The sequence below is a fragment of the Exophiala xenobiotica genome (genome assembly GCF_000835505.1).
Source record: "Exophiala xenobiotica strain CBS 118157 unplaced genomic scaffold supercont1.7, whole genome shotgun sequence".
Classification (NCBI taxonomy): Eukaryota; Fungi; Ascomycota; class Eurotiomycetes; order Chaetothyriales; family Herpotrichiellaceae; genus Exophiala; species Exophiala xenobiotica.
The window spans coordinates 161,737-181,492 of NW_013562488.1; the positions used below are offsets into that span (position 1 = coordinate 161,737).

General features: G+C 53.1%; 9 protein-coding genes across 11 annotated transcripts; 1 reads left to right on the forward strand and 8 right to left on the reverse strand.

Moving 5' to 3' along the window:
- Nucleotides 1-62: 62 nt before the first annotated feature.
- PV05_10753 (uncharacterized protein) lies at nucleotides 63-1,814 on the reverse strand. The gene has a single exon (XM_013454167.1). The coding sequence runs from the start codon at nucleotides 1,657-1,659 to the stop codon at nucleotides 955-957; it is 705 nt and encodes a 234-aa protein (XP_013309621.1). The 5' UTR covers nucleotides 1,660-1,814; the 3' UTR covers nucleotides 63-954.
- Nucleotides 1,815-2,160: 346 nt separating this feature from the next.
- On the reverse strand, nucleotides 2,161-4,679 carry PV05_10754 (uncharacterized protein). Its single transcript, XM_013454168.1, has 2 exons — nucleotides 2,964-4,679; nucleotides 2,161-2,911 (listed from the first exon to the last, which is right to left on the reverse strand). Exons 1-2 carry the CDS (start codon nucleotides 4,203-4,205, stop codon nucleotides 2,348-2,350), a joined length of 1,806 nt encoding a protein of 601 aa, XP_013309622.1. The 5' UTR covers nucleotides 4,206-4,679; the 3' UTR covers nucleotides 2,161-2,347.
- Nucleotides 4,680-5,146: 467 nt separating this feature from the next.
- PV05_10755 (uncharacterized protein) lies at nucleotides 5,147-6,567 on the forward strand. Its single transcript, XM_013454169.1, has one exon. It carries the CDS (start codon nucleotides 5,253-5,255, stop codon nucleotides 6,249-6,251), a length of 999 nt encoding a protein of 332 aa, XP_013309623.1. The 5' UTR covers nucleotides 5,147-5,252; the 3' UTR covers nucleotides 6,252-6,567.
- Nucleotides 6,520-8,888, reverse strand: PV05_10756 (uncharacterized protein). The gene is made up of 2 exons (XM_013454170.1): nucleotides 7,567-8,888; nucleotides 6,520-7,474 (listed from the first exon to the last, which is right to left on the reverse strand). Exons 1-2 carry the CDS (start codon nucleotides 8,514-8,516, stop codon nucleotides 6,802-6,804), a joined length of 1,623 nt encoding a protein of 540 aa, XP_013309624.1. The 5' UTR covers nucleotides 8,517-8,888; the 3' UTR covers nucleotides 6,520-6,801.
- A 402-nt stretch (nucleotides 8,889-9,290) lies between these two features.
- On the reverse strand, nucleotides 9,291-10,050 carry PV05_10757 (uncharacterized protein; the record flags this gene model as incomplete). The annotated part of the gene is made up of 3 exons (XM_013454171.1): nucleotides 9,291-9,515; nucleotides 9,574-9,609; nucleotides 9,678-10,050. The coding sequence occupies 3 exons, from the start codon at nucleotides 10,048-10,050 to the stop codon at nucleotides 9,310-9,312; spliced, it is 615 nt and encodes a 204-aa protein (XP_013309625.1). The 3' UTR covers nucleotides 9,291-9,309.
- A 729-nt stretch (nucleotides 10,051-10,779) lies between these two features.
- Nucleotides 10,780-11,523, reverse strand: PV05_10758 (uncharacterized protein; the record flags this gene model as incomplete). Its single annotated transcript, XM_013454172.1, has 1 exon — nucleotides 10,780-11,523. The coding sequence occupies one exon, from the start codon at nucleotides 11,521-11,523 to the stop codon at nucleotides 10,780-10,782; it is 744 nt and encodes a 247-aa protein (XP_013309626.1).
- A 989-nt stretch (nucleotides 11,524-12,512) lies between these two features.
- Nucleotides 12,513-14,351, reverse strand: PV05_10759 (uncharacterized protein; the record flags this gene model as incomplete). The annotated part of the gene is made up of 6 exons (XM_013454173.1): nucleotides 12,513-12,571; nucleotides 12,642-12,684; nucleotides 12,750-13,535; nucleotides 13,586-13,693; nucleotides 13,745-13,999; nucleotides 14,049-14,351. 6 exons carry the CDS (start codon nucleotides 14,349-14,351, stop codon nucleotides 12,513-12,515), a joined length of 1,554 nt encoding a protein of 517 aa, XP_013309627.1.
- A 1,036-nt stretch (nucleotides 14,352-15,387) lies between these two features.
- PV05_10760 (uncharacterized protein) lies at nucleotides 15,388-17,292 on the reverse strand. Its single transcript, XM_013454174.1, has 5 exons — nucleotides 17,098-17,292; nucleotides 16,993-17,011; nucleotides 16,754-16,936; nucleotides 16,510-16,696; nucleotides 15,388-16,462 (listed from the first exon to the last, which is right to left on the reverse strand). The coding sequence occupies exons 1-5, from the start codon at nucleotides 17,116-17,118 to the stop codon at nucleotides 15,724-15,726; spliced, it is 1,149 nt and encodes a 382-aa protein (XP_013309628.1). The 5' UTR covers nucleotides 17,119-17,292; the 3' UTR covers nucleotides 15,388-15,723.
- A 140-nt stretch (nucleotides 17,293-17,432) lies between these two features.
- On the reverse strand, nucleotides 17,433-19,712 carry PV05_10761. 3 transcript variants are annotated; one of them, XM_013454177.1, is made up of 5 exons: nucleotides 18,873-19,712; nucleotides 18,602-18,818; nucleotides 18,392-18,552; nucleotides 18,022-18,331; nucleotides 17,433-17,946 (listed from the first exon to the last, which is right to left on the reverse strand). In XM_013454177.1, the coding sequence occupies exons 1-5, from the start codon at nucleotides 19,059-19,061 to the stop codon at nucleotides 17,657-17,659; spliced, it is 1,167 nt and encodes a 388-aa protein (XP_013309631.1). In that variant the 5' UTR covers nucleotides 19,062-19,712; the 3' UTR covers nucleotides 17,433-17,656. The 3 variants fall into 3 exon arrangements, with proteins under 3 accessions (XP_013309631.1, XP_013309629.1, XP_013309630.1); XM_013454175.1 differs by having other exon boundaries at nucleotides 17,433-18,331; XM_013454176.1 differs by having other exon boundaries at nucleotides 17,433-18,552.
- Nucleotides 19,713-19,756: the final 44 nt, after the last annotated feature.

Here is a 19,756-nt window from a genome sequence, read left to right on the forward strand (position 1 = left end):
TATGGAGCACGAGACCCTGGTGTCACTCATGGCGAGAATAGAGCGACAACACAGTCTTCCCTGGCCCTTCAGGTTCTTAATTATGTTGCGATCTGGAAAGTGCCGCATTCGTGGTTCGTCCACTTCTATATTGTATCTGTGCTGTCCTCGATAGCATGCTTTTCCATTTTCCATTCCGGAAGTCAGTCCAACTTTCTCGACCTGGCTACCTTTTCCTCCATCTTGATGCTTGTTCAAGGAACGCGGAGACTCCTTGAATGCCTCTTTGTTACCAAACCGAGCAGCTCTCGGATGTGGATAGGCCACTATGCAATTGGATTGGCGTTTTACATCGTCACGAATATTGCCATTCGGATTGAAGCTTGCAGGGAAGATCAACCCAAAACGCGACCTCTATCTGACCGTTGGCTTCTGCTCGTGGGGTTCTGGACGCCAAAGACCTTGATCTGTACTTGGCTCTTCTTCTATTCCTCGTTCAAGCAAAACCAGTATCATCGGTACCTGGCCAGCCTGCCAAAGTACACGGTACCCGACGAACCCATCTTCCGGACAACAATAGCGCCGCACTATTTGGCAGAGTGTGGTATCTACTTGTCACTGGTACTACTTCAAACTCCCGGTGACCAGGGACGCAGCAACTGCTCGTTGTTGTGTGCTTTCGTGTTCGTCATAGTCAACCTGGGCGTTACCGCAGACGAGACGAAAAAGTGGATGACGGCAAAATTCCCGGAAAGAAGAAAAGAGATCTCTGTGCGCTGGAGGATGATACCTCTACTCTGGTAGATAAAAGGTCAATCATTGGGGTCTAATGGACTCCATTCGAGATATCAGGCTTGCACGACCGGAGGCAAAACAACAAGAAGTACCATTACCGTTGCATTGCCTTGTGTGCTGTTCAAATCTAGCTTTGAAATTCCATCGGAGAGCCCATTCCCAACCCCAACATACCTCACCTTACTGCAGACCACACCAGGACGGACAGACCGACCCCAACAAAGGCGTCGACGTAGCCGAGAACCAGGCATGCTCATCCACCTCAATGGCGTGACCAGGCTCATTCGGATCCGGAGTCTCCTCATGTCCGATTGCCAACCAAACACGAGCCCGCCGATGCTCATTGGGCTGCAACACCACGTACACCTCTCCTGGTGCCGACACTGTGATATTGGCCGAAAGCAGGGCGTATCCGGAGATCAGGTCGGACTCACTGAATCCCCTGAACACGCCACTACCTGCTGACGCGTACTCGAGGGCCGTGAACCCTCGAGGCACCCGAGGCTGGAAGCCCGTGGCGTTGATTGCGAGGCCTTGCTGGCAGCGATCACTGTCCGTCTGGTAGCCCTTTGGCGTCACGAGGGTTCTGCCCATGAACCAGAGCGAGGGTCGATAATCGTACAGGGTTGTGACGTTGGGGATGCCCAGACTCACGGCGACAGAGGTGCTGGTGTTGGTGATGGTGACTTTTGTATAGACTGCCGCTGAAGGGCAATCTTGAGTGGTCATCAGGATGCGGGCGATGGTCGTGTCGGGCCACTCCCATGCCGAAGAGACGGAGGTGTGCAGACCGTTGTCAAGGTGAGGACGATGGGCTCCCACGCCGGATGTGGCGGCGAGCAGAAGTAGTGATGCATACAGGAAGGAGGCAAGCCTGGTTGCCATAATGCCGGAAAAATCGGAAGACGTGTTGCTTGTGTGTGGATGTCTAGACACTTTGGCCAAAATCGATGCGTATGAGGCAGGCTGTGACAATTGGTATGGATGGAACGGCAGACTCAGAATTGAATTCCTGGACTTACTGAGGTTCTTATACCCACGGATGCCATCGGGTACAGTGAGGACTCTTGCGACTATCCAATGATCAACCCAGCGTTCGCTGAGGTTGACCTACGAGGCTTGAGAAGGCGCCTTGGCTTTCGAGGACCTTAACCGACTCAAGCTCGTGAGAGAAGAGCTTGGTGGCTGGCTTCCTCGGAAGTGAAGGTCGACAATGGACCGTAGCTGGTATAATGACTAGTCAAAGTTTTAGTGATCGTAGTTTGGGATGGTAGGCCTTGGCCTACGCGACGGCTTCACTGTCGGTGTTGATGTTTTATATAGAGTTCCCTAGCCGAAGAGGGTAGGATGGTCCAATGACAGAGAGGTCAAATATTGTCACAAGGAGTCTACCCAAGGCGCCCCTCTCAGCGAATTCTTTTTCTGCCCACATAGTCTTATGGGGATGTCTATCGATAATCTCGATACAAGAGAGCAAAGGGTCTGCAGAAGTCTCGGATTTTTAATGCTCACGCAGCCTCTCCTTTCAAACCCAAGGTCCAATGCATCCCGAGTCTCGTTCATCCACTGCTCATTACTTAGCCTCACTGCTCTCCTCATTCGTCGCGTCTTCGGCCTTGTCCTTATCCTCGTCCTTCTCATCATCACCTTCTTGGCCGTCCTTGGTTTCTTGCACCGCAGCTTTGATCTCCTCCCTGAACTTCCGTCGCTCCTCGAGCTTGGCCTCCTTTTTCAATTCCCGCTCAACCTCTCTCTCCTCTTCCTTGCGCCGTCTCTCGTCGAGGGTCTCTTCCATCCACTTTGGCAGAGCCTCGACCGCTTTCGCAGCATCCTTCTTGTGGATGAGCAAGTAATCCTGCAAATCTGCCGGTGAGAACTCGTAGTCCGGAATTAGATCTGCAAACTTCTTGGCCAAGTCATGAAGATGCGCCGTGTGGTTGTCAAGACTGGTGGGTTGAGCTTTCTTTTCCGGTTCCTCCTTCTGCTCCGACGTCTGACCCGTACTCGGCAGGTCGACATACATCCGCAAGAAGATCTCCTCGGCCTGTCTCTTCGAGGCATTTCTGAACCCCACTCTCACGCTGATCCTACCTGCGCGAACCAATGCATCGTCCAGCTCATTAGGCTTGTTCGTTGTCTACCACTCATGTCAGCTTGGTAACTCCAATGCCAATGGCCTTGCAACTCACCATGATCAAAATATGTCCCTCGGGCGCAGCAACACCATCAATCGCATTCAACAGCCCGCTCAATGTGACACGGCTCGTGTTGGTCATCTCCTCATCGTCGTCACTGATGTCAATACCATCCGAGCTCTCCTTCTTCTTCGAGACCGCGCCCACAGGCAACTTCTGTCGCCCACCACGTTTCCGTCTGGCAATCGTGCTTTTGCCCTTGCGATTCAGCCCCGCGGTATCAATATCCTCGAGCAACAACAGCGAACGACCCGGCAATTGATTGAGCAATGACACCAGGTCTGAGTCGGTCAAATTGTGATCCAGCAACGTCAAATTGTACACGTCAAGATTGAACTTGTTTGCCAGCGCCAGTGCAAACGAGGTCTTCCCAACGCCCGGCGGCCCGTGGAACAAATATCCTCGCCGATACGGAATGCCATGATTCGCATAGAAATTCATCGTCGCCTCGTCCATGTACTCCTCCACATCTTTCAGGACTTGCTCTTTCTGACCCGCGTCTAGAATCACCGTGTCCAGTGCGCGGCGTGGCTTGGACGTCAGCCTCGACCACGTCGAGCGTCCACCGTAGCCACCGTCGTATGGCCGACGAATAACCGTCAACGAGCGCTCCTTTTCCTTGTTCATGCGGTACACGTGTTCGACAAATTCCTTGATCGGGGTCGTGGAGCGACCCAGGCATGATAAGCTCAGCACTTCGATACGAGAGTACCGATTGCCCGCGTAGGTATGGCCCTCGCCGTATTTGCGGGTGATGTAGAATAAGCGGCGCTTATAGATGAACAGCTGCATGCCCTGGCCTTGCTCGTACTTGATCTTTGGGTCTGTCGTGCGGCGCGCGGATTCTTCGACGTCGTCATGATGGGGCCCGCGGCGACGGCGGCCGCCAGGCATAAAGTCGTGGGGCGTATTGAGCGTGGCGTTGAGCAACTGGTCTGCGCGTAGTGTACGTGAGTCAGCGATGTAGGTTGTTAGATAGTTGAACAGGTCTTCGTCCGACGAGACGGTCACGGTGGCGACCACAAGAGACGAGAAGCGATTCCACAGAGATTGAAATCGCGCGATGGGGCCGAAGTAATAAAGTGCTAGGAGAACGCCGAGGAAGCGGAAGAGAGAAGGATGTTGGTCGAGCAAGGGACGCGCATTGGGGAAGAAGGTGGTGATGATGTATTCGGGCAGTTCGATCAGACTCGAGGTTCCGGTGGCGGCGGTCCGGCGTAAGCGTTGGAGGTCCATATCGACAATGCTCTGATGGTTTCAATCCAAGTTGGAAGGAAGACGGAGAAAGTGAAGGATGGGGGTGTCTTTCAGAAGAGGTGGAAAATCCAACTTGAGGGTGTATCGTAAGGTCGTACGGTCTGGTTGGTGAAGCAAGCGGAATGATGCAGCACAAACAAGCGGCTGAACGACAAGTAATGGCGAGTTTGTAATACAACCACGCCTTTGTGATGGAATGTTGACTTCATGCAGTCAAGGTTGGAATAGTTGTAAGAGAAGAATCAAGAAGACGTGAGGCCTCAATCTTCTGCCTTTGGTTGAGCCGTGGAATTAGGCCGCTTATATACGGTTGAGGATGTGTGTGGGATCTGAAGGTACCCATGACCCGTAGGAGCGGACCGTAGGATGCTGCAAGATTCGAGTAGCTTGCAGGATATTAAGGATACTATACCTGAATCTGCGCCTCGCCTGCAGGGCACCCACAAGGCATGCTGGGAGCTGGGATGCGGACGACAAATAGGCAGACCGGTATGATGTAGGCCAAAGAGTGATTGGGCACAAAGGCTAGTAACAGGTGAGTAATACTACGTACGGCATCTACCAGGTAGTCTACTACGTAGTATCAGTGGACCAGATGAGGGGCAAAGAATCAGGCTGACATGGCATTACCTGGATACCACTCACGACCATTGTACGTATGTGTATTCTGGGCAATGGCATACACATTACTGTCACAGTACTCGTAATCGCAGGAGAGGTATAGCACCTGTATAGATGGGAAGTACCAAGGTAGATCTCTCCAGTAATACTGTCACATACGGAGGACTGTGTACAGTAGAAGACAATGACGAGGCTACGGTACCACTCAACGAGGCTGTCGAATGACGACGTTTTCAGTCTGACGTCATTTCACAAATGTGCATCTTTGTTCTCGTGGCTTCTTTGCCCCTGCAATCAGCCACCTTTCATTCAGTTACCACGAGTACTCGTACAGGCCATGTTGGACATTAGTTGACACTCACTAGAAACCTCAATCACTCACTCTCACCATCTCCAACACTCAAAATGCCTGCGGTCCAGCGCAACGGGCGCTCTACTGCCCGACCGGAAGAGGGAGAGAAATCCAAGCCTGAAGCTGCATCCCCATCCAACACTCCAATGCCAAATTCGAGAGAAAGACCTTCTCCCTACCTACTCTTGATCTACCCTATTATCCTCGCTCTCGGGTCAGCCTACTCTGTCCTCTCACCAGTCGCTGTCCCTCCTCCCGTGGCTCCATTGGCTCCGGGCGTCACTGCCGAAATCAACAGCCCAGCAATACCACACACGAATTACTTCTCCGGCAAACGGAACATTTTCAATCTCTACTTTGTGAAAAGAGGCTGGTTCTGGACGACGCTGGCTCTCATCCTCCTTCAGCTCTCAACTCGGCCCCCGCCAGCTCTTAAGCAAAAGCACTACTTTCAAACCGCCCTGCGCTACATCTTGGCTACTGTGTCTTGGTTTCTTACAACCCAATGGTGTTTCGGCCCTGCGCTGATCGACCGCAGCTTTACCATCACTGGCGGTCACTGCGAGCCTCATCTCATGAACGGAAACGGTCTGAAAGAAGCCGTCCATATGACGACAATCACTTCGGGCCCAGTTTGCAAGGCAGCTGGCGGACGCTGGCGAGGTGGCCATGATATCTCTGGCCACGTCTTTATGCTTGTCTTGTCCTCCGCTTTCCTCATTTACGAACTCTACATCTCCGACCGTGACTCCTCGCATCCCCATGTTTCGCCGAAAGCCGCAGCTGCATTGGCGCATGACATGACCGAAGAAGAGCGCAGGGCTGTCGGAGGATGGGAATCAGAAACAGCTGCCAAGATACGGATATGGTCGAGATATTTCTTGTACGGGGTGGTTGGGTTGGATTTCTGGATGCTCATGATGACGGCGATATGGTTTCATACATGGCTGGAAAAGTTGAGTGGCCTGTTGATTGCTGGCCTGACGGTATATGGTATCTACTTTGTCGGCGACTATGTCCCGCATTGGAGAGGTGTTGCCGGTGGATTATGACCTGTTCAGGAGGAAATCCCAGGCATGAATATTATTGGAATAGAGGCTGACAACCTTGTCGTATTAGCGAGAAGGAATTGCACCATGAATGGATAGCGCCGCAACGCGTTTGTGACTATGGTTGAACAACGGTATCTGCGCATGGACGCCCTAAATTCCGCTTCCTACCTGCTCTGGCATAGCGCTTGAACGATTCAAGAAATAGATTTCTCTCTCCTACGAGGCGATTGGCAAAATTCCCATCGAGCAGTGCGAGCGGTATAATGGCCGAGTAGCAAACCATAGGTCGGTCCAGAAATTATAATGATACATAACTACCCCGGTTGTGCCCGGTCTCTTTCGTAGAGAAAATATCATAATTTACCACGAACAAACATCATACAGCACAATATAGACCCCGCTAGCATTACTCACCAGATCTCTGCCCGAAGAAAGCCTTTTGCCCCGAGTATATTTCCCCGAGTACTTATATCCAACAGAATGTAACGAAATGAAACGACGTGAGATGAGGCGAGCGAGGCCAAGACAAACTCCGATACTCGCATAAGCATCAGACCTTGTCTAACCGGGCCAACCGCTTGGCCTGCTCGTCCCGTTCAGCGTCTCTCTTCGCGCGATCCGCACTGCCCGCCTCGTCTTCATCACTGAAGGCATCTTCGTCGTCCTCGTCGCCGCCGAGCTGGAAATACTCCTCGGCCTCATCCGCGCCCATCGGCGGCGCAGCCTTATTGTGCTGCTGCGCGGCGGGCCTCCTATTCCGGGCGCGTCCCACGACGAGCGTGAGCACGATGACTTCGACGGCCGCCAGCGCGATGGTCAGACTGACGGTCAACCAGCCGTAATGCCTTAACAACAATCCCGTGACGATGTTGATCATGCCGAACGGCAGGACTACGCGGCCGAGCCAGAGATGCACGAGCGACATCCAGGTCCGCCGCCCGCCGTGGGGGGAGGATGAGATGTACACGACGTGGTGGCGCCAGCCGAGCACGGTCTGCACGCACAACCCACAGACGATCAGGATGCCGACGTACTGGTGCGTGATGCTGATGGACCGCGAATTGACAAACCCGATGAGCGCGGCCAGGCCGACGGAGACGCTGGATAAACAGTTGATGGTCCAGTGGAGGTTGAAGGCCGTCGCGCGCGGGGAGCGCAGGAAGTACACGCCCAGTGGATATAGGACGAGGAAGGATATTGTCATGAGAAAGCCGTGGATGTGCCTGTGGTTAATGTTAGTATCGAGTTGTCTGCAGCATCAATGACAAATGGGCTGCTTTGTGATCGAAGGCTCTGTAGAACAGGTTGTACTCACCACATCATTGACCGAATATTCCACTGCTTGACCGTCTTGACCGGCTCTTCGACCTTGGTCCCGTCATCCGCGCCGGCTTGGTCAGTTGGTGTCTTGTCGACTGGTTCAATATCAGCAGCTGTATCACTGCCACTTCCACCATCGACAGCGGCTTTCTGTGATGCAATCATAGCAGCGCCAGCCTTCAGCTCGTCGGAGGTCGGTTCGGCCGGGTCACCAATCTCGTTCACGCCCTGATGGCCCGACAACTCATTGATCGGGCCGAAAAATGGAAAAGGAGAAAGGGCGTTCTTCAGATCAGCCCAAATAAAACCAAAGCCGAGTCCAAACTGGTGCATGTCGATGCTTCGCTCGACAGAAAAGTCGCCTCCAAAGTCCTGCTTAAAGTTACTGCTCCATATCATGGACTGCTTGGTCGTGTCGTTCTGCACGCCGAGTTCGGCCGCCGTCCAGGTTTCGTACCCACGGACGATGAACTCGGCGATACCTAAGTGCGAAGGTTTCTGTTGCAGTCCCTCGTGGAAAAACTGGCCCGTGTACTCTTCGAAGCGCGTTGAGACGACGTCCACAACGGGAGTCTCGCCGGAATAGAAGTCCTTCATTTCAGGCATAGGTCGGGGCGGATGATGGCCGTCAGCAGTGCGCACGGTCAAAGTCAGAGAATCGGTCGCCGGGTCGCCATACGTGATGAACATGAGCGCGCCTTTCATTTGTGGCCCAAGTCCAAGAGCTGCCCAGCCTTTCGCGCTTGATTGATAGCGGAACGCCCACATCCGGACGTACAGGTCGGATTGTTGCGTCGTTTCATTATAGTAGTTGACCAGGCTGAATGCCTGGTCGGCGCGACCAGATTCTCCGGTGTGCTTGACAAACTGAAGGGGTCGGTAAGCTGAGACCACGGTGGTGAAGACGAGGGCCAACAAGGCCGGCAGGCAGGATAGCCAAAGCATGATGCCTTGGTACAGTATTAGATTGAAGTAGAATCAAAAATCGGTGTGAAGAACGGTCGTCGACGACTTTACAAACTCGTCTGGAGACCTTTGGAAATATGAAGTCGACGATTCGTCCGCTCAATGTGGGATAGGGGTCTGGGTCTGCACGTCCCCGCTAAAATCTCAACACTGCCGAAGGCTCCGATAAAGAGAACTCGCGACGATCAGGTCAGCGTCTGCTGCTTGTGGCTCTGCCAGATAGCAGAGATGGAATGGAGATGCAGCGACGGGAAGAATGTTCAATCGATGAAGACAATAAACGAACGTAGGATGGTCGGTTGGATGAAGACACTGTGATGGATGATGGATAAGGAATAAGCAGAACGTGGCAGAAGCAGAAGCAGAAGCGGAAGCAGAAGCAGAAGCAGGGGAAAGGGACGTTACCGATAATAGACGAAGCTAGTCCCGATCTGGACGTGGCGTTGTCGGATTCAAATCTCGAGTCTCTACGGAGGATCCTCTCCCTTCCTCTCCTTTCCTCTTCCTTTACGTCTTTCCTCCAGGGGGGAATAACACATGCACAATACTATACCAGTGGCATGATGCCATATCATGTCAGCCGACGCGTCCTTCACGTGTTCCTCTCACAAAGCATTTTGTCCGGGAGCTGCCAGCAACGGAAATGAGGTTTGTAACAACTTCAGCTCATGATGATTTTTTGTTGTTCTCGTCTACGCATTGACAGCAAGAGCACCAATGATCCCAATGTCCAACAAGTGATTGATACATCGTCAATTTAGCAGTCCCCCCTTCATGCCTTGACAAAGACCCTCTTCTCAATGGGCTCGAACGTCTTGTCCTGAGGTTGGTCCGTTGGCTTGCCAAAGACCAATTGTGACTTGAGTTTCCACGTCGCCGGAAGATCCCAGGTCGATTTTACATCGGCAACAATGCCTGGGTGAAAATTAAAGTGTTGAAGATTGGCTGCAAGGCCTTCCGCCTCAAGGGCAGCCCAAACTAGCAAGAATCGTCAGCCTTGTAGCGCTTCATACGAATGCCGGCCTCCAACACTTACCGATGAATTGATGCATACCGCTCGAATGGTCAGAAACTGCGCAATTGCCGGTCAGCATGAACGACCCTGCGACTCGTACGCGACGTGACGAATCAGGAACTCACATTCAGTCAGCAGAGGCACAACCATGGCATTTTTCTCTCCCAACGCGTCCAGCGCGGCCTGGTCCTCGAACCACATCACCGTACCGTAACTGGCAGAGAAACCATTTATACGACCAGCCAGGTAGCCTTTGATGCCCTCATCCATGGGGACTTGGTCCATGTGCTTCTTGACGGTGGCCCAGAGCTTGTCGTGCTCGGCGCCGAAAAGGACGACTGCCCGAGCAGACTGGACATTGTACGTGGACGGCGCCCACGTCACGGCAAACTTGACAATCTCTTCGATCTTCGAGTCCGGGATGGTGGTCTCCTTGGACAAGGTGTAGATGGAACGACGACCCTTGACGACTTCGAGGAACTTGTCTGATGGACTCATTGCTGCGGTAAGGTTGTTGAGGGAGAGCTGAAAATGTGAGGAAGTTGAAGGACTTCTAGGGCTGAACAGAAACGGAATAGAACAGGATGATATCGGTTGGGCGTGATCAAATCATGAACAACTCGAGGTACCTGACTGACCTTTTATCCCATTCACCTCGATCCTCTTCACCCGTTTCAGGTCAAGGCAGAACTTTGTATTAACAATCAACCTCTCCAATCGTCGACTTTGCGCATGGTGCAACCGTGTTTCAAGAGCCAACAACTGGTACGTACCCACCACTCTGGGCCGTCTCTCGAGATAGTGGTCTATGACTGGCTCTTATGCTGGAGCTAATGCGCGGATCATGAGGATTGGCTCCTAAGGCCGACAAAGTCTCGTCTTCTCGGGCGAGATCTTGTATCGAGAATCCCGAATCACGTGACCCGGTCTCACGCCCCGCCAACGATTTCTTGTACACTGTGGTGATTCCCCCATCAATCGTCAGCAAACTGTGGGCCGAGGGCGGAATGGAAGAGCAAGCCAGTGCTCAACAATCGCCCCTGATTCTGGATCACATCATCAGGAGCATCTCATAGGACCCGTCGACACGAAGATTGAACAGATCCCACGATACTTGAGACTCGAGCCTCTGAGCCAGAACAGCTGCTATGTATCCCAGGTTCCTCGCGGCATCCGCTGCATATTCTTCAACCCAGGGCGTGCTTCGCCCTGACAGGCAATCCGTTCTCACAACTCCTCGTTCTCGCCCTGCTCAACTAACCCTAGCCCCAGGCCTTCTAAACCTACCGGCTTCGCTCCCCTGGCACTACTCACAAACAACGCATCCGCGACACAATTCACAACCGGCCCCTGCGGATCCTCACTGTCAATGAATCCGCCCACATACCCGCGATCGACAGTGCAAATCCTCCACGCGGCCGCCGTGCACGCCACGCTGGTCCCATGGAACCATTTCTGCGTATAGCACAGCCTGTCGTTCGCCTGTAGCCTCTTCACGCTGACCGCGAAGCGCTCGTTGGTCTGCACACAACCAAGGCCGGCGACCTTGGTCGTGACTTCCTGCGCGATCCCGGCGCCGGCGTGGCCGATGGACGTGCAGTATCCGCGGCCCGCGCGCAAACACTCGACCCGGCCTGTACTCCCGACGACACATCCGGGAAGCGCGCCGTACGGCACGTCGTCGTAGTATGTCGCGGGCATGCACAGGAAATCAACGTACGTGGTGGGACCTCTGCCGTCGGTGTGGGTGCGGATGCGTTGTGGAAAAGCAATCGGTCTCTCCGGGTGTGTGTACATGCAGTATCGATGCATGGCGGCCATGCAGTCCGGGTCCGAGACTTGCTTGCCGTCGTAGCAGCCGGAGTGATAGTACGTCAGGGACTTGCCCGGCTCGGTGTTGGCGAAGCACTGGGCAGGCAAGGTGCATAGGAGCAGCCAGAATAGAGGGTGAGTTCGCCCTACAGCATGCATGATGGATGTTGGTACTAGTACACAGGACTCTTATCGTTGCTGTCTATCAGCCAGAGTGACGCCCACGGATGTGAAATATAAGGGTCTTTGTTGGGAGACAGTACGGAGTTAATACACCTGGGGAAAATCGTAGTACGACAGTACTAGTACGAGGAGGAATGAACATCGAGCGGGTAGTATTATATAGTGTCCAACAAAAAAGGGACTGCCCTCTCGAGCTGAGATTCTTCGAGTTGTCCCAGCCAGCCTCACTTCGGCCTCGACAGAGCCATTCAGGGCCATTCAAGTTATTCAAGTTATTCACTGAGTGTGGATCTGCCCGAAATACTAGCAGTCCCTTCCTGGACATTCTTGCTCGTCTCACGACCGCCATTGATGAGAAGCGAGCGGCGCCAATCCAAAGTTGCTCACGGCTGCAAGCAGAGAAATTCCCCGGCCATACACCGTTCAATCGAGAACATCCAAGGCGTTTTCAATCGTGCTGAAGCCAAGCAAAATGTCCGAGTGTGCCTATAGTCCAAGACCGTTCAAGACACTTCAAGTTCTACCTAACTCAGGTATTAAGGACAAGAGCCAAGGCACAGCTGAGGAATCCTTCGCGCTGGTCTCTTTTTCCAACACGGCCGTCCAATGAGCAAGCCAATTAGTCCACGGTTCTCGCGTATCGCTTCTCGCTTACAAGGTCCAGACTTTGTTCATCACGAGGCCATTGAGCCCTGGAATCTGGTCTTCCAGAATGAGCATATTTCGTAAAGAAATCAACGCTTTTCAACAGAACGTGTCCAAGCGTGCACCAAAAACATCGCAGAACAAAATCAGACGGAGGCTACACCAGTGGAATTCATTCATGTCACATTGTGTGATATTTGAACTAGGCAAGGCCAGGCCAGGCTCAACAGGACATCATATCTTCAAATCAATCAACCGCTCCGCTATAACCCGTGCTGGCATGTACAAGGTCTTAAAATCCATCCCATTCCATTCCATGCTCACTGCAAACTCCGTGCCTTGAACCTACAATAAAAGTCATGCTCCTTCACGAACCATGCTAGAATCACCGAACGTTAGCAGACATCCTCCGTAAAGAACACCTCCTGAGAACTTCAGGGCCAACTCACCATTATGCAATTTCCAGTCCCTGCTAGGATCGTCGAATTGGACCTGCGCGACCATTTGTCAGCCGTGCTCGCTTGTGCCTCCAGACCGAATCCAAGACCGAGACTCACCTCGAACCGTCTCAGGAACGACGGAACCAATTTGTACATCTCCAACAAACTGATGTTCTTCCCAATGCAGGTCCGGGCCCCGGCACCAAACTGGAACAAAGTCCCGTTCATCTCCTTCAACTGCTCTTTGCCGGCATCCAACCAGCGCTCGGGGATGTAGCTGTCGACCTGCGACCCGAAGACCTCCTCGCGCTTATGGATCACCCATGCGTTACATCCGACAATCGTTCCACCGGGGATGAAATGCCCGTCAATCTCAATGCCCTGGGGAGGCGTGATTCGTTCCAAGGGCAGTCCGGCCGCAGGGTGCATTCTGAATGCCTCTTTGATGCAGGCATCGAGGTACGGCAGGTTCTGGGACTCCGTCCAGGACACTGTGCCGCTGGGTCGGTTTTCGATCCTGCCCTCTTTGACCGCGTCGTTCAATTCGTTCATCAACTTCTCGTAGCACCGTGGGTTGCGGAGGAGATAGTAGAACACCGCCGCAAGGCTGATCGCCGTGGTTTCGGAGCCGGCGAACGCCATGGACACGGCCATGGTAAGAACACGTTGGTCGGTCATAAACTCGGGACGGTCGGTTTGTGCTTTCAAAAACATTGATAATAGGTCGGGCTTGTCTGTGCCCTTTTCACGGCCTTGGGCTTTGATCTCCGACAGGCGTTCCGACATGCGTGCGAAGGCGAATTTTGTGATGGGGAAAGCGAAGAGTTTGACGCCCAGTTTGTCGAGCAGGAGGACCAGGGGATTCTTCAGGAAAAGTAGATCGATCCAGGGCATCTGGCCGACCTGTATCCGTGTCAGCGGCAGCTTGATGAGGACGAAACTCCAGGTCTTACCGGTGCAACGTATGAGAACAGTTTTCCCAGATAGCCGATCATACCATCAACGTCTTCGTTTCGTTCTAGGAATCCATGTCGTTTGCTGTATGTGATTTGTCCAATGACCTGCGGGGCACTCAGCATCTGGTACGATTCGGTTTCCAGAAATACACTTACGTCGAAAGCAAAATATTGAAGCCATTCTGCGAAGTCGCAGACTCTATTTGGCTTTGCATAGAGCCTGTCTGTCTGATCCAAGAAGATCTCAATTGTCTCATTGACACCTGGCTCGTACTGAACCAGCTGACTCATTGAGAAAGCATTGTTGACGGATCGCCGCAGGTTCGCGTGGTACGACTCATCCGTGGTCGAGAACAAAGACGGCAACCGCTTGCCATCCTTGACAGCTTGCTGGACGGGGTAAAAGCCGGACTGCCAGGTTAGTAAGGACAACCGACCGCTCACAGAGCTGCAACCATACCTTGGTAAATCCCTTGTTCAGCCCATATATCGTCTTCAAAGCCCTAGGGTTTGCGAATGAGAGGCTGTTGGGTCCAAGGCGGACGATATCTCCGTGTTCACGGTGCAACTTGAGGTGAGTGATATCCGGCCGTCTCCCGTAGACGTCGAGGAACCTCCACCAGTTCGTAAACTTGGCCAGGAAAGGCCCTGGGTATTTGTTCAGGCCATGGTTGAAGTAGTTACTAAGCAGGTAACCAATGACGAATACTGATAATGCTAGCGGCCAATTGTTGGCCAGGACCGGCAGTACTGATTCGAGCATTGTCAAGGAGCACGCGCCACAGAGGAGGGAATCTCACGTAGATTTGGTCCGTGTTGTCGATAAGACTTACCTCAGGCAGACGAGTGCAGCTGAAGGGTGATAACATCAAGCATATGAACATCTCCAAGCAAGGGAAACTTGGCGGATCCAAGTATGACTGTCATTCTCCTTCAGTCAGATCGGTCCAATCTGGAAGATGGCTCCCAGTGCCGAAGCTGGTCAAGTGGCTCAGCTTGTTCGGCAGTTGATTTCCAGCGAGGCAGAACCGGGCCCGGCACAAATATATAGGAGACTGACTCTCGAGCCCAGCAAATAGGCAATGAGGGAGCAATGGGTGGAGCGCCCGGCTCGCTCTTTGTGAGATATGGCATTGCGCGCAGGGACGGCACATGAGATGAAGCAGCCACTTGGTGAGAATATCCACGAAGGATGATGGCGAAAGTCCGGGGGGGAAATGCCGAGAGGTGGCCCAGGCTGGGAAGAAATGGGTGTAGAGGGTGAAGAGGGTGGGGGAGTTACGTGGGAGAAAAAGTCGGAGGAGTAACATAGTACAAGTACAGAGATTCTAGCCCGGTAGTTTGTAATACTTGAATGAAGATCCGCTCTCTGTGTCTTACAGGAAGAGGTCCCGAGTGTTCGACAATGATGGTGGTGACCCTTCGGAATCCATATCGGCAGTTGGAGTCAGAACAATTGCCGTCGACTTGTTCTACTGTCTATGGAGTCAAGTCAGCATGGTGATGTGCACGGATGTCGTTTTTGATCTCAATTACTTGACACAACCTGTTTTCCCCAATTGTAACAGCCGGCATATGGTCAGGATGATCACCTAGGTAGACTGTGGTAGACAAACCATGGGCGGTATCGTCAGCCTGGTGCTTAGGTGGATGAAGTCATCTTCACTGGGATGACAGCTCTACAAGTATCTTCAACGCAGACCCGGTTAGCGTAGACGGATTCCCTAGGTAGAATCCAGGAATACATCCAAGTGGACAATACACGATACGCCACGCAATCATTGCAGGTTACCAACACATGAAGGATCAACTGAAATTTTCATTCTGAACACAACGGTGCTGATGAGATCAGGAAGCATACGTTCACACGATTCCAAGCTGCAGGGCCTGCTGGAGATTGTAGAACAAAATTCCTCCTAGTCCCGTAAACCCATTGCCCTTGATGCTTTTGAGTTGCACAGCATTCTCCTGCAAATATGCCTGTTCGTCTCCCGTAGGCCAGTACAAATTCGCTCTCGAGTCCATGGGTCTTCCTTTCACTAGTACAAGGTTGGTAATGATTATGTCGAAGAGGATTTGTGGTTGTTGCCGGGACAATGTTTTGTGGTCGCATCAAGATACAGGATGCCTCCTGCTTATTTTCCACCCAGGCTGGGGAAGGCGGTCTCGTCGTTGACGGCGACTGCTGGTCCTTCGCTGCCACGGCCACGGCCACGGCCACGATATTCACCACGGTCGCCACGATCGCCACGGCCACGGCCACGACCACGGAACTCACCGCGATCGCCACGACCACGGAACTCGCCACGGTCGCCACGGTCAGCGCGATCACCACGGAAATCACCACGGTCACCTCGCTCTCCACCACGACCACGACCGCCGCCCCGACCACCACGTCCACGGGATTCGCGAGGTTGCTCCTTGAAGGTGTAGTCAATGTTGAGGAACTCCTTCTTCGAGGCACGCTCACGTTCGCGTCTGGCCTTCTCTTCGCCCTTGAAGTAGTCCGCAGTCTCGTCTTTGGTCAGTTCTTTGGCCGACTTCCATTTCTTGTCCTCCTTGGCGCCCTCATTTGGTGCACGAGCTTCCTTGAGGCCAAGCCCTTCGAGCTTCTGAGCTGCCTTTTCGGCCAAATAGTCGGCATAGGACTTGTGGCTGGATTCAGGCTCGGTTTCACCTTCCGGAAGAGCATCACCGCCTTCAGGGATGGTGACAGGTTCGGCATTCTCATTGAAGGCTTCGGCCTCGCCACCAGCATCCCATCCGCCTTCCTTTTCTTCCTGTTGAGCGATTGCCTCTCCAGCCTTTTCGTCTGCCCATTCGCCCTCGCCAGTGGACTCACCCCAGCCATGACCCGCTTGCTTAGGGTGTTCACTGTAAAGCTTAGCAATCGAACATGCAATGGCGAACAAGTTACTCACGCTACGCCAGTACGGTTGACATGACGGTCGCCACCACGACGTTGGGCTGGGCCTCCACGACCAGTTCGTCGCGTACCAGCAGCGCCCTGCACGCGACCAGGCTTGTTGCCAAAGCCATCTGCGCCAGCACCTTCGCCAGTGGGTTGATCACGGTTGTAGGTTCTGCCAGTTGCTCGCTCACGGAATGCTTTCCAGATAGTCAGCGACACGTGCTCCGTTTATTCGGCATCCCAAACATCTGTACCTGCTTCGTTTCCAGTAAATCCACCTCCTCTTCGACCACCACGGCCGCGAGTGGCTACATTTGCCAGTGGTTCGGCTGGCGATTGCGGTGGAGCTTCGCGCTTGCCAACTCGAGCAGCGGGCTTGTCAATGGCCTTAGTAGGTGGCTCAGGTTCGCGGTCAGAATCCTGGTCCGAGGTATTGCCTGGTGAATGAACATTAACAAGAAATTCGCATCAGCCGGTGCGCCGGAGTAGGTACCCAATAGCTCGTAGAGGTTCTGTAAACGAGAAGAGTCAGTCAATGCACATTAATAACTGACAGAAACAGCAGCAATGAGAAAGCCGCAATGGAGCTCATGCTCACCTTGCTCTTGACGTCCGCCATGACGTTCTCCTCTCGAGCGCCTTCCGTGAAGGCCCTTCTTTATTGAAACTCCAACTCGAGTCTTAGAAGGCGAGACTCTCGACCAAGACAAGCTCCTCAAAAGTAGGACCCTGTCGATGTCGAGTGGTGATGTGTCTGTTTGAGATGTAGTGAGATTGGCGCACTCACCATGCATGGGTGAAATTTCAGGCAATTGCATCGGATTAGCCTGACCTCATCGAGCCTAACCACTTGGGGATGAAGCTTGGCATTAGGGCTGCACGTGACCATTCTCTCAGAGGGCGAGCGTCCACGAGACCTAGGGGAGAGCAACACATATAAACACATATATTCATTCATTAGGTGGTAAGTGCAATTGCAGCGCATCGAACCACTCATAGTATGGCTACTGCCCAATGAGGAACAACTCCTTGGGTTGGAAGGTGGCATAATCCCCTTGAAAGACATCACAGAGCGCCGTCGCTAACATGCTTTTTTGGTATGTAACATGATGACAAAGGATATATGGAAATGTTCTCGGTGTGTGCCCTGTAGAGGCTCACCTCCTGGGTTGTGTTGGAGGATATGTGTAGGGGTTGGGAAAGTGCATGCTTGCTGTAAGACCAAATGGATCTGCATCCAACATTGGGTCATAAGGATCAATCAACATGTTTCCACTTCCACCATCACTTGCAGCGCTGGTGGTCATTGGTGGTGACGCTTGCATGCTCATCTGCATGCTTGTCGCGGTGGTCGGGGGGAGTCGGAAATTCGGTATGAAGCTGTCGGTATCGACGTCGTCGCCGTCCATGTCGTCCATGAGATCAGCCTGCGCATCGTACTCTTGCTCTGTACTCACGGAATCAGTCTAGGACGAACAAAGCTCCACAAGCAGGGGAAGAAAAAAGGAAGGGGTCAGCTTGCCCAGTTGAGAGTAATGCTTCTGGAAGGAAGACGGATAGTAGTTATCCTGCAAAGTAGGGTTTGGTTGGGGACGCGGCAGGAACCCCTGCGATGTGCCTGCATTGGACACTGTTCGCGTCGGTCCTCTACGCTGCGGCGCAAAGGACTGCTGCTGCTGCTGCTGCTGCGAGTGAGACAGCGGACGTCCCTGCTGCTGCTGTTGAGGTGGCTGAGCTGTCATCTCCGTTGCAGGTGAGGTCATCCCACCTTGCAAGCCGAACCCAGGTGATCTTGTTGTCGAAGGGGACGAGTGCTGCGACGGTGGAGTGGGCTGTACGGTGGGTGAGTCTGCGAAATTTCGTTGTCCAGCAATGTGGGAGGATGAATTTACAGTCTGAATAGGCGGCGCCATTGCGGGTCGATGTCTAGCTTGTTGCTGACGATTCAACATCGCTTTCTGCATCGGCGAGGCCTGACCCGTGACGGGAGGCGCACGAAGAGGTCGAAGGTTTGGGCTGCCTTTGAGAGCAAGCTCGGCCTGGACATCGATGCCTAGATCTGTCAGGTATGTCGTCGAAACCAAGTAGAAAGGGCGGCTCACCCTTTTCCAGGAGAATCCGCTCCAGCAGAGAATTCTTGTACCGAAGCATCAGACACTCATCAGCAGCAGCACGGTGGCTCTGCTGGAGAGTCTGGAGCGTTTCCTCATGACGTTGAATGGTCGTTTCGAGTTGCTTGATGTATTCTGTTCGTCGCTCACGGAATGCTGCTTGCGCTTGGCGATTTCTCTGCTTGCGCTCCTCCGAAGTGGCATATATCTAGACTGCGGTCAGCCTTACATGGACACGGACAACTTCAAGTCTAGAACATACCGGCTTCCGTCCTCCTTTGCGTTTTGGTGCTGGGGCCGGATCTTGACTTGGCTTCTCCGAGTTCGCCTCTACACTGTCATCACACTCAGGTGACGAGGCTGCAGAGGAAGTATACCTCTCGACGCTAGGCTCACGCTTTGGGACCACGGTCTCGGGTAGTGTTGCGTCGGGATTCGCGACTGAGCCCATGCCTGTCTCCACGCGAGCCTAATGCGATGTGCCTGGCATAAGCGCCAATAACAGCTCAGAATCGACGACCAGGATAGTAAGAATAGACGCGCGCCTCAAAGATCTGATAAGAGAAACGTAACCAGATGGATAGGGTTGACAATTGAAAACTGAGATAAGAGAAGGGAGAGCAATGAGCAAGTCCACAAACAGGATGTCGTGAGGTAATCAAATGAGCTAACGAAATTTCCAGTGGAGGGGAAAACCACCGGCTCGTGCGGAGGTAGAAGCAGGCAGGGTCATGAAAACCCAGCTACAGGTACTTGCAGGAGCGATGGTCCTTTGTCCTGACTCCACGGATAGGCAGAGTTGCTGTTGCTTTTGTTCTCGGGAGAAATGGAAATAGAAAGAGTCCACTTCTTTCGGTGTTTGGATCAAGACAAGAGAAATAGTTGGACGTTCGGGGTATGCTGAACAAGCCAAAAGGTGGAAAGTAACGAGTCGATCATGGAGCCCTGCACGGATGTCCCATTGTGCTGAGCGGTCAAAGAGCGCGTGTTCCTTTGCGCCCTCGCGGACGTGACTAGGGGCAGGTTTTTTCAGCCGTGAAAATTTCTTCTCGCCAGCCAGGGCGAATGGTGAAAACGACATCGGAGGGTGGTTGAGGTGCTGGGCAGGGCCTCCATACTCCGTACAGTACTGGCACGACTGGTCCG

Coding starts and splice junctions, on each gene's coding strand:
- PV05_10753 (XM_013454167.1), bottom strand. CDS start 1,659: ATGGCAACCAGGCTTGCCTCCTTCCTGTATGCATCACTACTTCTGCTC.
- PV05_10754 (XM_013454168.1), bottom strand. CDS start 4,205: ATGGACCTCCAACGCTTACGCCGGACCGCCGCCACCGGAACCTCGAGT. Junction 2,912..2,963: donor AGGGACATATTTTGATCATG/GTGAGTTGCAAG, acceptor CATGAGTGGTAG/ACAACGAACAAGCCTAATGA.
- PV05_10755 (XM_013454169.1), top strand. CDS start 5,253: ATGCCTGCGGTCCAGCGCAACGGGCGCTCTACTGCCCGACCGGAAGAG.
- PV05_10756 (XM_013454170.1), bottom strand. CDS start 8,516: ATGCTTTGGCTATCCTGCCTGCCGGCCTTGTTGGCCCTCGTCTTCACC. Junction 7,475..7,566: donor AATATTCGGTCAATGATGTG/GTGAGTACAACC, acceptor CATTAACCACAG/GCACATCCACGGCTTTCTCA.
- PV05_10760 (XM_013454174.1), bottom strand. CDS start 17,118: ATGGCGGACGTCAAGAGCAAG. Junction 16,697..16,753: donor ATTTACTGGAAACGAAGCAG/GTACAGATGTTT, acceptor CTATCTGGAAAG/CATTCCGTGAGCGAGCAACT. Junction 16,463..16,509: donor GTCAACCGTACTGGCGTAGC/GTGAGTAACTTG, acceptor TAAGCTTTACAG/TGAACACCCTAAGCAAGCGG.
- PV05_10761 (XM_013454177.1), bottom strand. CDS start 19,061: ATGGGCTCAGTCGCGAATCCCGACGCAACACTACCCGAGACCGTGGTC. Junction 18,819..18,872: donor GCAAAGGAGGACGGAAGCCG/GTATGTTCTAGA, acceptor ACCGCAGTCTAG/ATATATGCCACTTCGGAGGA. Junction 18,553..18,601: donor GCGGATTCTCCTGGAAAAGG/GTGAGCCGCCCT, acceptor TGACAGATCTAG/GCATCGATGTCCAGGCCGAG.